The sequence below is a fragment of the Suncus etruscus genome, chromosome 2 (assembly GCF_024139225.1).
Source record: "Suncus etruscus isolate mSunEtr1 chromosome 2, mSunEtr1.pri.cur, whole genome shotgun sequence".
Taxonomy (NCBI): Eukaryota; Metazoa; Chordata; class Mammalia; order Eulipotyphla; family Soricidae; genus Suncus; species Suncus etruscus.
The window spans coordinates 4,025,748-4,038,879 of NC_064849.1; the positions used below are offsets into that span (position 1 = coordinate 4,025,748).

Sequence of the window (13,132 nt, forward strand, 5' to 3'; positions counted from 1 at the left end):
CCTTCGAAAAAGGTTCTGGCTCAGGAAGTTCTTTCCGAGGCTTCAAAGTTGTTCCCTGATGCCCCTGCCCATGAAGGCCCCCAGAGCAATGCCACATGTGATCCCTAAGCACAGAGCCAGGAAGAAGCCCTGAGCATCGCGAGCCTGACTCCAGACCCTCCACAGTGCCCCCTACCAACTACAGGACAGCCCCAGAAGTTGGAGGGTGAGCAGCCCCAAGTGGACGTGGCCCAGACGTTCCTGACAGGTTCAAGCACAGAGAAATGTCTCTCCCGTCCTGGTGCCTTCCAAGGACGGAGAAAAGTGTGGCAGATGCCAGACTCAATGGCCTCACACAGACGCCCCCCACCCCTCAGGCCCCGCAAATTGGTTCTGGGACTGACTCAGGATCCTCGTTCCATCACTCGCTCAGGACAAGAGCAGCTTGTTTCTTGCAGGCGGCGCCTCTTCTGTGGCGTGCATGAGCAAAAGCAGCACAGAATGGTCCCACGTCGGTGGAGCACTGTAGCTGAGGGGCTGGATCCTGGGGCACCCGGGTCCCTAGAAATGTCCAAGTCTTACATATGTCCAGCCTGGTCTTTCTTTCAACTGGCGAGACCCCAAGTCTGGGTGCCTGCTGGACTCTGGCTACCCTGACATAAGAGTCCCTCAGCCCTTCTCCTTGTCTCAGCCCCACAGATGGACCACGGAAGACCAGCCTCTTTGAGATTGAGTCCTGGGGACCATCACCGTCTGGGGTACCCACAGACTTTAGCTGGATGCTCGCTCTGGACACTCAGGTCACCACAGGGCGGACGGCAGTCTCCTGCCGGAGCTGAGGGCACAACCCAAGTCAAGTGGATGGAGAAGGGGACAAGTGGCCATCTCGAGCCTGATGATGTGCACCAGTTGGCACTTTCTCCTCCAGCCAAGCAAATACCATCCCTGCCCACCTCTCAGTGGCCAGATAATCTGGTTGAGGAGCCCCAGTTTTGGGGTTCACAGAGCTCCTGACTCACATCAGACCCTCCAGCCCAAGAGGCAGCCAGTAACCAGCAGGACGCCAAGTCTCTGTGCTGGGAGCTACAGTTTCTCAGCCAGCCGGGCCCACTCCCTAGGGGCAGACACACTGCCAGGACTGTCCCAAAGCGGTATCTACATGCACACTGCCCCCTGTCCTGTCCTCCTCTGCCACCACCACCCCCAGCCCTGACCCCTCTCCTGTTCCCTCCTGGCTCTGTCCCCAAGAAGCAGTCCCAGCCCAGTTGCCAGGGTAGTCCTCCTCTCACCCGTGCCTGTGAATGGAAACTGTCAGAAATTCTCTCCCCTAGCTGGTGTCTTTGTGGGGCATCAGCACGGTGGATGCCAGACTTGGAGTCTTCCCTGCCATCTTGTTCACCGAGGGGACAGGGACAGACTGTATTGGTGATAGTGCCCCCCAGTTCCAGGATCTCCACAATGGCAGTGTCCAGGGAAGTTTGGGGGAGATGGCCCCAGTGTTCACTGTCCTCGCTGATCCCAAGACGAGGCAGAGCAGATGTGCTGGGCCTGGGCCCTGGGCAGGACCTACCACTTCAGCCCAAGTGGCCTCTGCAGGGAATGACCGGAGGGCACCATATTGGCCAGGAAACAAGCCACATGGGCAGTGCTGGCCAAGCCCTGAGGACCCCGTTTCTGCTCTCTCCCCAGACTCCAGCTCTGGTTCATGCAGTGGTGGGTCACTTCTTCATTTTGTTTTGTTTTGTTTTGTTTTGTTTGGGGGCTACAGCTGGAAGCACTCAGGGGTTCCTCCTGGCTCTGAGCTCAGAAATCACTCCTGGCAGGCTCAGAGGACCCTATGGGATGCCGGGATTGAACCTAGGCCAGCCATGTGCAAGGGCAAATGCCTTTCCAGCTGTGCTGTCACTCTGGCCCCCAAAAGGAAAAGTTTGTTTTGGTTTGGTTTGGTTTGGTTTGGTTTGGTTTTTGGTGTTTGGTTCATACCCAGCGGCGCTCAGGGGTTCCTCCTGGTTCTTTGCTCAGAAATCACTCCGGGCAGACTCAGGGAACCATATGGGATGCCAGGGATCGAACCTGGGTCGGCTGCATGCAAGACAAACCACCCTACCATTGGGCAAATTCTCCGGCCCCCAAAAGGAAAGTTTTATGTGAAACCTCTTTCCCTAACCCTGGACTTCAGCATCACAATAACCTGAGTTCACGAATTTTTTTCTGATGGTCCCGGTCGGTGGAAAAGAAGACACAGAGCCTTGGGGTCCCCTGACCCGGCTTCCTGATTGCTGGCAAATTGACCCTCTCGGAATCTCGGTCGGGCCAAAATGCCAGCGCAGGAGACGTTTGATTAATCGACGACCCTCCTTCCTCGCCTGTGCCACAGCTTCCCAGTGCCATTTGTCATCCGACCCATTGTTTCTTGGCAGGAAATAAATACCCCATCAGCTCCGTATCGCAACACAGGCTAAAATATGAAGGGGTGAGCGTTTCGCTCTGGGCCTGTGCAAACACTATTGATTTATGAAAAAGAAATTCCCAGGCGAGTCTTTATAATCAAACAAATTTATTCTTGATAGGGGATGGGGGGAGGCTTTGAAGCATCATCCATCTCCCACTTTCTTGCCCGCCCCCATCCATTAGTTGGCAAATCTTTGGGAAGCCCTACTAAGTGTCTTTTCATCTAAGTGAGGGACACCAGAGTCAGCAGGACAGACCCAAATGGGCCCCAAAGACACTCGATATTATGAGAGGCAGGCGGGGAAAAAAAGGGGCATCAAGGGGCATGAAGATCAAAGACTGAAACGACGGGAAACCAGCCTTGTGTTCTCAGGGGCTCCTTCTAACTGACAAAGGTTAAAAAAAAGAGCCGGAAGGGGACTTGGGAGGTGGGAGACCAACGCCTCTCCCACCCCACCCCAGCCTCCCATCCTGGTCAGGTTTCCGGCTTCCAGGTTTGGACATGCCTGGTATCCCCAGCCCGGGAACAATGTCACAGCAGGAGCATCTCGGGAACCTCGATTTCTCTCCTCCACCTTTAATAGTAACAGAATTTCATTGCCTGGTGAAATTACACCGGAGCAGGCCGCACGCTGCGGCAAAGAAATAACCTTAGGGGTGTTCTGAGCAGGGGGTGGAGGCGCCCTGGAACAGAACAGAGGCTGAGCTGACCTGGGTTTGGGATCTGGGAATCAGCCTGGGAAAAAAACACAGGGTGATGCTTCAGGCAAAATTTGGGCCAGCCCAGAATCTGCAGGAGAAAATGAGGGTGTCCTGGCAGGCCGGAGCCTCCCTCCCTGGGAGAAGGGACAGAACCTGATGCAAAGTTGGGGGGAATTTAGATTTTTCCACCCCTGGGTCTGTTGGAAGCATTTAGAGACAAGGGTGAGAGAGGCCAGAGCAATAGCACAGCGGTAAGGCGTTTGCCTTACATGAGGCCAACACAGGATGGACCCCGGTTTGAATCCCGGCATCCCATATGGTCCCCCAAGCCTGCCAGGAGTGAGTTCTGAGTGCAGAGCCAGGAGTAACCCCTGAAAGCTGCCGGATGTGACCCCTCCGGAAAAAAAAAAAAAGACAAGGGTGAGGTGATGGTTGGTGTGTTTGATTTAAAGAGGAGGAAGAGGGGATCTCTTGTAGCCACCCTGTGAAGCCCAGAGAGGACAGTGACCACATGGGGCTCCAGCCTCCTCACTTCTGTGGATTGGGCCGGAACAATGGCACACATGGTAGGGCGTCTGCCTTGCAAGCACTACTGTCTTACGAGCACTAGCCTAGGATGGACCACGGTTCGATCCCCTGGCATCCCATATGGTCTCCCAAGCCAGGAGTAACCCCTGAGCATCACCAGGTGTAGCTCAAAAACAAAAGCCAAACAAATAAACAAAAAGTCCCAATGCAGGGAGAAGCAGCTACAGGAGAGGCAGGTCACCGGGTGGGAGGAGAGGCCAGGGGGAGGTTCATCCCCCAAGATGGCCCGCAGACCGCCACAGTGGCCATGGAAGTAGGCAGGGCTGAGTTTACCTGGGAGTGTCTCGCAGTGGTAGGGGTGGTACCTTTAGCACAGAACCACAGACTGATCGAGTCCTCGTTAGTGAGACTGGCAGTGCTCCGCTCCAGTGAGCGCCCTGCTGAGAGAGCACAGCCTGCCTCGTCCATCCGACTATACTGCCTCGGATCAGGTTATTTAGTTGATGTTGCGTGTTGGTTTGGGGTCCACGCCCCACAGTGTTCGGGGATGGCTCCTGGCTCTGTGCTCAGGGCTCCTAGAGGACTCAGGGAAGAGTTTACAAAGGACGGGGAGAAAGTGGGTGGAGGTGATGCGAGCAGATCTAGGGGACGGAGGTGTGACTGCCTGGACGGCACAAGTCCTTCACCTACCAACTGTGCACAGTTGGTCTGGTTCTATGTCCCACCCTGCTCCTGCTCCTTTGGGGCTTCTCTGGGGGCCTTGCAGATGCCCACACCAGAGCCTGTCAGCCCTACCTGGCCCCGAGTTGCCCCTTGCTGCCCTGGGATGTTGTGCCCAGCCCCAGCCCAGTTCCCAGAGCCTAGACACCCACAAAGGCCTCCCAGCAGCAGAGAAGGGGCTGCTGGCCACCCCAAACAGCATGAGGGGGGGGCAATCCGCCCTGCACAGTCTCTCCCTCCTCCAGAAGTCCAACTTTGTTCCTCATCCTCTGTGCCCTCTGCCCTCAGGATGCCACAGGCATTTGAAGCTGAACCGGGCATTGCCTTGCAGCCCCTAGAGGCAGACCCTCCAGAGCAGAAGCAGACATTGGTGGTGGGGGGGGGGGCTCGGCATGCCATGAGAGGGAAATGAGTGACTCGAGCCTGACACTCCCCAGTCCCCACCGATCCGTGCGTTCTCCCAGCAGCTAATGACGACGCCGGCAGAGGGAGCGGGAACCATCACACGGTGCCGCGCGACCTTGCCCGCGACCCAAATTAAAAAATCATTTATCTTCTCGTCGAGTCTCTCTGCCGAAAGTTTGCTCCTGGCAGCTGTTAATTAGAAGGGGAAGGAAGTGATTGGCATGCCAGCCCCGTGCCCCCTCACGCCTCGCCCAAGCGCTGCAGGGGCCGGCTCTGGACAGAGCTGTGGGGGACAGTGGGGGGGTCAGGGTAGGTCAGTGGGGACCGTAAGGAGGGTCAGGGCAGATCTGTTTGTACAATGGGGGGTCAGGGCAGGTCTGTGCAGGGATGGAGGCTCAGCACTGGGGGCGGCGGGGAGGAGAGATGGGTCTGGGCCTGCTTCCCAAGGTGTAAAATGTGGAGATTTTTGGGGAGTCCTGGGCCCTCAGGCTGCTCGAAACCACCTTCAGCCCTGTGGGTAACCCGGCCTTTGATTCCAGGCCCCCATGGCCACTGTGTTCCGGAGTGTAGTAGGAACAGCCTGACAAGTGGGCTCAGCTAGGGGACGAAGGGCTGAAATTCTGCTCACTCCCTCCCTGCACTGCTAGCTGGATCCCACAGGAAACAGTGCTCATTCTCAGGTGCTCTGTGCTCTTCCCCCAATGCTCGTTTCTCTACACTGGGACCCTCTTGGCACCCAAAGCCCAGTAGGCACCTGGCCTGCACTTGGCCGCTAACTCCAGCCCTATCTCTGAACCTCAGCAGGATGCCACGGATGGAAGCTGGGTCAGCCCGTGTGCGGACAGACACCCTCCCCACTGTGCTGTCACTCCAGCCCCGGAAAGCACAGTTTCAAAGCAACAAGAGGGAGAATTGGGCTCAGGCTGAGTCTGGGAGGGTAGGAGGGGCTGGTGTGAGGGGCCCCAGCTGCAGGAGGGGAGCTGCCCCTACCCCGGGTCTGCAGCCGAGAGGCCCAGCCTAGGACACGCCCCTTTCATATTCCCACATGTGACGCTGAGACAGCCTGACTTGGGCAAGCACGCATTTCTGCAGCCTGAGAAGAGTGATTCGGGAGCCGCAGAAAGAAGGGAAATAGCTCCCCCATCCCCAAGCCCAGAGGCGACGTGTCTTCTAGCAATGAGGCACGGGCACTGGGTCCCCAGCGGCAGGACACCCCCAAGTCTGGCAGGATGCAGTTTCCTTGGCAACCTGCTCTCCCCACTTGTCCCCATCCTTCCCGTGTCTCCAGACCCGGCGGAGCAGAATGACATGGTCCAGGAGATAGAGACTGAACTGGGGGTCCGGTGGGGGCCGTGGGGGCTACACACAGCCCAACAGCCCAGGGCGGCCTTGTCTGGACCACCACAGGGCCTCGAGGGCCCTGACCCCTGACCCCTGAGAAGTCCCCACCTGCCCCGTCTGACCCAGAGATTTTCTGGAGCTGATGCTGGGGGGTTCTGGGTCTGTGAGCTGTGCTGGGCTGAGGCCCCGAGACCGAGGCAGCCATGAGCAGGGCCCCGGGGCTGCCCCGTGCAAGGCATCAGGGAAGGCAGGACCCTCCAGGAGCTGCTTCTGCTCCAGCCTTTTCCCCTGGTGAGACCTCTTGTATGGCACCAGCAAGCGGGCACTGAAGCTCAGAAGCTTCGCCGGCCATTTCCGGCTTGGTGGACACTGGGAGTGTTTGGGCAGGAATGAGGGAATGCGGTGGTGGCAGTGGGGTCAGAACGGAGAGCCAGGGACAAGGGTTCCAAGTTGTCAGCATTGGACTGGGTCGTGTCCACCGTGACCCTGAGCCCTCCCATACCCTCCCAGCAGCAACAGGGTCCTAGTTTTCAGGGTGAAGGTCGCTGTCACCCACAGTCAGCCCCTTCCTGCCTCACTGCTGAGACTCACTCCCACCTCCTGGTCTGTTTTTTTTCTGCTGCAACGTTTTTTTGAGGGGGGGGGGTGTTGAGGCTTGGTTGATTTAGGGCCCACACCCGGGGATGTGACCCTCAGGGGTTTCTCCTGGCTCCGCACTCAGGAATCACTCCTGGAGGGACGCAGGGAAACATGCAGTGCCAGGGATTGAACCCGTATCAGGGGCGTACATGGTGAATGCCCTCCCCACAGGACCCTCACTCTGGCTCCTGCTAACACTGCAAGGTGATAGGGAAAGGCTGTGAGAAAAAGTCCTTGAAACTTTCCACGTACAACGGCTTCAGTCCAGAGTCCTCTCTCGGGAAGGTACAAGTAGCATGTGAGCCCGTGCGTACATGTATGTACATACATGTGATATTGTGTGGTGGCTCATGGACACTGATTGCAACGTGTGTGTTTGTGTGCAGTGGTGTGTGTTGTCTAACTGTATTGCAGTGGTGTGTACGTGTGTGTAGTGACATGTGTGTGGTAGTGTGTACGTGTGTCGCGCTGTGTTCATGTGTGTAGTAGCATGTACGCTGTTGGTGTGATGTGTGTGTGTGTGTGTGGTGAGCTCACCCGTAGACTGGGGATTGTGGACATGAGGATTCCAGCTGAGGCCAGAGACACGGTGCTGCGGGGAAGGTGCTTCCTTTGCGCACAAACAACCCAGGTTTGATCCCCAGCATCACATGGCCTCCAGGAGTGACCTTGAGCACAAAGTCAGGAGTAACCCGTGAGCCACGTACGGCCCAACAACAAAGGCCCCACGAAAATTCTCCCACCGTCCCTCGGCAGGCACTACATGCCCGCCTATCCGGTCACCCCCACTGGGACACAGGATACGGGTATGGGTGTGCCGGTACGTGATGCAGCAGAGGACCCCGGGACTGTAGCAGGGTTTGGGGCCCAGGTCAGAACTCGCACTGCCCAGGGGAGGGGAGATGTTTCTGTCTCCTCCTGAATCATGCGGGGGCGGCCCAGCATCCCTTGAACCCTGGGCCTCCGCACCACCTGGCGACCAGAGCATACATGAGGACCCCAGGACAGGGGAGAAAGTGTCTGCACCCCAGAGTGATGCCTGCTTCACCACCCAAGGGCTTCCTGATGTCTTCTGCAGGAAGAGAGGCAGAAGCTGTCAGCTCCTGTCCTGACAGCCGGGACACACCAAAAGACACAGGACGTGTCCCAAAGAGCTGGACAGGAGGGGCCCCAAGCTCAGTGGGACAGAGCTTGCTGGAAAACTGGAGCCATCTTCAAAGTGCACATAGCCTGGTGCTGGAAAAGCTGGCACAGGGCAGAGGATGGCAGCAGATTTGGGGCACGTGGAGGTTGTCTGCATCTGGGAGGGACACAAGTGGTTGCCTTTGACTTCATTTCACAGAACTTTGCACCCCGCAAGAGTGTGTAAGAGACAGGGCACCTCGAGGTCTGAGTTCAGGGCATGGGACCAGCCGTCTCCAGGCTCTGGCCCCACAGCACATGCGTCAGAGGCATCATGAACCCCGATGAGATGACGGTGTGAGCCATATGTCACCCTCATCCTCCTCGGGTGCTCCCCTTGGGTGTGGTCAACTGGAGAAGGTGGGAAAGCACAGATGTTATTGAGGGCACGGGGGCAGAGCTGGCACTGGGCACCGTGACTGGGCAGCCACTAACCCACCCTCTGCCTCCACAGAGTGAAGGTGAAGAAGGGGGTGACAATCCTGGGCACACGGGCTAGCGAGCCCCAGCAGTGGGACATCAGGCAGGAGTTGGGGGACAGCGGCACACACAGCAGCATCTCCGTGGTGTGCCAACGCCTGGCGCCTGGGGACCCAAACAGGTGAGTGAGCCGGGGCGCGCAGAGATAGGTCACTCAGGCAGGGCAGTGGGTGGGCCTCAACCAGGCCTCATGTACATGGGAGCCAGTGTCTTCCCCTATCATGCCCACAGGCACGGGCAGAAAGCAGCAGTGCCAGGCAGGAGGGCCTGTGGGCAGCAGGAGAGCACCCGGCCATGCATTTCTGATGCCTTAGGAAAGCAGACTTGGGGTGCCGTGGGAGACACACGCACTGGTATGGCTAGGTCTGGCGCCTGTTGGCAGTTAGGGTGTTTGTCCAACAGGCACAGAAGCAAAAAGCCTGAAACAGCTCCATGATGCTCTGTGAGGGCCTGTGTCCGTCCATGAGTCTGTCCATGTGTCCATCTGTGTGTCCATCCAAGTGTCTGTCCTAGTGTTCATCCAAGTGTCCATCTGTGTATCCATTCATGTGTTTGTCCGTGTGTCTGTCCATGTGTCCTATCTGTGTGTTCCAGCACAGACACTGAAGGTTCTTTCGTGCTGTACATTTTCATGACTTTCTCCTGCTCCAACTTAGTCCACTTTTCTTGGAAGCTTCTTCTTCTTAGACAGCCAATTTTCTTTCTTTCTTTCTTTCTTCTTTCTTTCTTTCTTTCTTTCTTTCTTTCTTTCTTTCTTTCTTTCTTTCTTTCTTTCTTTCTTTCTTTCTTTCTTTCTTTCTTTCTTTCTTTCTTTCTTTCTTTCTTTCTTTCTTTCTTTCCTTCTTTCTTCTTTCTTTCTTTCTTTCTCTTTTTTCTTTCCTTCCTTCCTTTCTCTCTTTCCTTCCTTCCTTTCTCCCTTTTTTCCTTCCTTCTTTCCTTTCTTCTATCCTCCCTTTCTTTATTCTTTCTTCTTTTCTCTTCCCTCCTTCCTCCCTTCCTTCATTTCATTTATGTTTTGGTTTGATTTGGTTTGATTTGGCCTAGATTTTTGGCTTTTGGGCCACACTCGGCAATGCTCAAGTGTTGCTCCTGGCTTTGTACTCAGGGATCACTCCTGGCAGTCTCGGGGGACCCTGCGGGATGTTGGCGAACAAACCTGGGTTAGCCACGTGCAAGGCTGTGCTCTCTCTCTCCCTGGCCCCAAATCCTCCCAAGAACTGTCCTCTGAGCAGTCAGCCTTGGAGAGGCACCTCCCAGCCCCCCTCGTCCTTCCTCTCGTCACCCCCATCTCAGCTTACCCTGGTGCCTGTTCTCTGTTGAGGGGGCCTGGCTGCATCTCCCCACTTGCAGAAATAGCCGCTTCCTCGCTCTGCCTTTCAGGGAGGGGGTGTGAAAGCCTCCCCCTGATGCTGGATCCAGCACCAGCCTGTAGCTCCATGTCCCCCGGACACCAGCTGGGGTATCACAGCTGCACAGATCTGCCTGCTCAGTCCCCTGTGGTAAACTGGCGAGGTGTTGGAGTCACAGGCGCTGACAAGGAACAAGGCCATTATTGATGAGCAGAGCCCTGGCAGTGTACGTCCCCCTGAATCTGTGTCACCAGGCACACATCAGGATAGAGCAGGCGGCCCCTGGCCTATTTGATCTGAAACTCCTGGGGTCACCCTGGCTGACATATGCACAGTCATGGGATGGCCGTGTCTCCACGGGCGTCCTTGTCACCTCGAGCACACAGCATATGCCCTGGGGAGTGAGGACAAGCAGCTTCATGAGACAAACTTCTGGGGGACAGCAAATATGCCCTGAAGTCTGGGAGAGGCACTCGGGGGCCCATCTTGCCTCCTTGTCCCCATCTTAGCTCTTTTTTTTGGAAGGGGTCACTCCTGGTGGTGCTCAGGGGTTACTCCTGATTCTGCGCTGAGAAATTGCTTCTGACAGGCTCGGGGGACCATGCCAGAATTTGACCCACCATCCATCCTGGGTCGGCTGCGTGCAAAGCAAAACACCCTAATGCTGTGTTATCTCTCTGGCTCCAGCCCATCTTAGCTCTTAACGCCTTGGGGTGTTTGCAGTGGCCTCAGGTAGTTTCACTGATGTAAAGGACACAGCACAGCAGGCCAGAGCCAGGACCAGAACTTGGGGAGAGGGGTGTCTCACACCCCTTTGCTCTCAGACCAGAAACCTTCCCGTGAGCCCCCTCACCCAGCAAAGCTTCAGCAGCAAAATCCTTTCGCCTTTTATTTTTTTTTCAGGAGTAAAGGCAGCAAGATTGAGCGAGAGATTGGGGGGTCTCAGGGGATGAGATTCTCATAACTCCAGATTAGGCAGCCAGGCCGGGCTCGGGCTCCTCGCGTGGCCCCGCGGCGGCCCCTCCTGCTGGCTTCTCCCCGCACCTTTCCCGGTAACCGAATCAGCCGGCTGCTTCCTTTCCCCACACCGCATTAATTCTTCTTAAGTGGCTCTATTATTCCTTCCTTGTTCGTCTCAAGTGTGGCTTCCTCGCGGCCGCCTGTAAACTAGGCCAGCTAAACAGCAGCCACGAGGCGGCATCCATCAGACCTCAATCTCCCGCCCTGCGAGGGAGCTCCGAGACTTGGGGGACAGAGTGTCCCCCCTAAGGCCTCGCAGCTCTGTGGCCGGGAAGCTGAGAGCGGTGTGCAATATGCCGAGATCCACAGCAGAGCGACCTTGTCCCAAGGCTCCAGCCCAGTGGGACGGGACATGCAGTGTGTGAGCCCAGCTAAGGTTCGGTGATGGTCACAGGGGCCTGGTGGGGAGGGGGGCCCTCGGCTGTGACCTCGTCCTGCACAGAAGCCCCTTTGGATGCGGAATCCTCCTTGTCATGCGCTCCTTCTTGGCAGCCTCTTATGGGGGAGGATTTCCCACGGGCTCTTTTGACATTTCTCAGCCCTGAAAATACTATTTCTTTTCCTGGTTTTTGTTTTTGGTTTTGTTTTTTTGGTTTATGGTTTTGGGGCCACACCCAGGGTGACACTCAGGGGTTACTCCTGGCCGTGCACTCAGATATGGCTCCTGACTCTGGGGACCATATGGGACATCTGAGATCGAACTCTGTCCTAGGTCAGCCCTGTGCAAGGCAAATGCCTACCACTATGCTATTGCTCCAACCCCCTCTTTTCCTGTTTACATGAAGGCACTGGGGTGTGAGAAGCAGGACCTTGGTGGGTGGCGTTGCTGTAGCCCAGATGACCATCTCTCCCTGAAGGGCAAGGGGAAATTTCTGCCTCCACGGCCCCTCGGAACCTGGGTCAGGTCATTGGCACCTGAAACCAGCTCCTGGGTGGGGGGGGTGCTCTGAGGAGGTGGCTGTGCTCAGGGGAGGAGGGTGTGACCGTGCCCAAAGCCTGTGGTCGGGCAGTGTGCCTGGAGTGAGATGTGGCAGGCAGGTGACAGGTCTGCCACAGGGGCCGGGGGGGGGGGGGGCCAGCTTGGCCTCAGAGTCTCTGTCCTCCCTCCCCTCATGGCGAAAATCAGGTCTGTCATGATTTCTGCTCCTTCCATGGGCTCTCAGCCAAGGTTGGCACTGCCTTGCCAGAGAAGGGGTCTCATGTGGGCATCACACAAGAGGGCAAAAGGAGGTAGGAGCAGCATACTGGCTCTCTTTGGACAGCAGCTTCAGGACAGAGACAGACAAACTCCCTGGTAATTTGTTAAGTCCAGAGCCAGGAAACATCTGTGGAAATGATCACATGGGCCCCCATTGTTCTGGGCTCTGGAGTGATTCCTCATTGTCTGGGGAAATTGGGGCTGCCAGCCCAGGCTGTCTGTCGCCCACAGAGAGAGACCCTCACATCCCGGAAGAAAGTGAGAGACAGACGCCCACCCAGGGCTGGCACAATGGCAGAGGCCGGACTGTGAGTGAGCTCATGCCCCAGCCCCACATCCACACTGAGCCCTCGGGCATCAGGCTGCAGGCAACAGTCAGACGAAGGGGTCCCACAGCCATGAGGTTCGTGGCCTTTTGGATGCGCCCAAGAGCAGGGGAGGGCCACACGGTTCATAAGGGGGACGGTATACACACACGTGGTGCTGGGACATGCACACGCAACTTAGGAGCACCTGCCTATGTGTGTGCAGACACAGTTGTGTGTGTGATGACGATGCCCTGGAAGAATAGGGCATTTTCTCATGGGTTGGGAAGTGTTCGAGACACCCTCATCTCCATGGGGCTGCAGGCACAAGGAAACACTTTGTGGGGTGTTTTGTTTTGTTCTGTTTTATGGGGGTAATACCCAGCGGTGTTCTGAGTGCTCTGCAACTCAGAAATCGCTCCTGGCTGTTCAGGGGACTATGTGGGATGCACGGGATTCGAACCACCGTCCATCCTGGATCAGCTGCTTGTCAAGGCAAAGGCCCTACCACTGTGTTATCTCTCTGGCCCTCCACGTTGTAGGTTTTTACACTTCTCCTATCTGCGACATCCCATGTCCCATGGAGCATCTGTGGGAGAAACTCAGAGAAACTGCAGACCTCATCTGGGAAATATCATGAGCCAGTCTGGGCTTCCTGAGCGCCTGAGCTGTGCCTTCAAAGCAATAAGGTGTCGGTTTTATGCTCCCCAGATTTCACCTGGAAAATAAATATGAAATAAAGGGGTTTCCTTGCAGCTGTCCGGGGGGAGGAAATTCTCCAGGGAGTGAATGGGAAGGAGAAGGAACTTAATATTCAGGCTTCTTCTTCCCTC

At 56.5% G+C, this 13,132-nt stretch overlaps 1 protein-coding gene across 1 annotated transcript in view; it reads left to right on the forward strand.

The window, feature by feature from the left end:
* LOC126002050 (transmembrane protein 132C-like) overlaps nucleotides 1–13,132 on the forward strand; it is a 66,510-nt gene that overhangs the window by 38,750 nt on the left and 14,628 nt on the right. Inside the window, 1 exon segment of the mRNA XM_049769275.1 lies at nucleotides 8,402–8,548. Within this exon segment, the coding sequence (XP_049625232.1) occupies nucleotides 8,402–8,548 (147 nt within the window).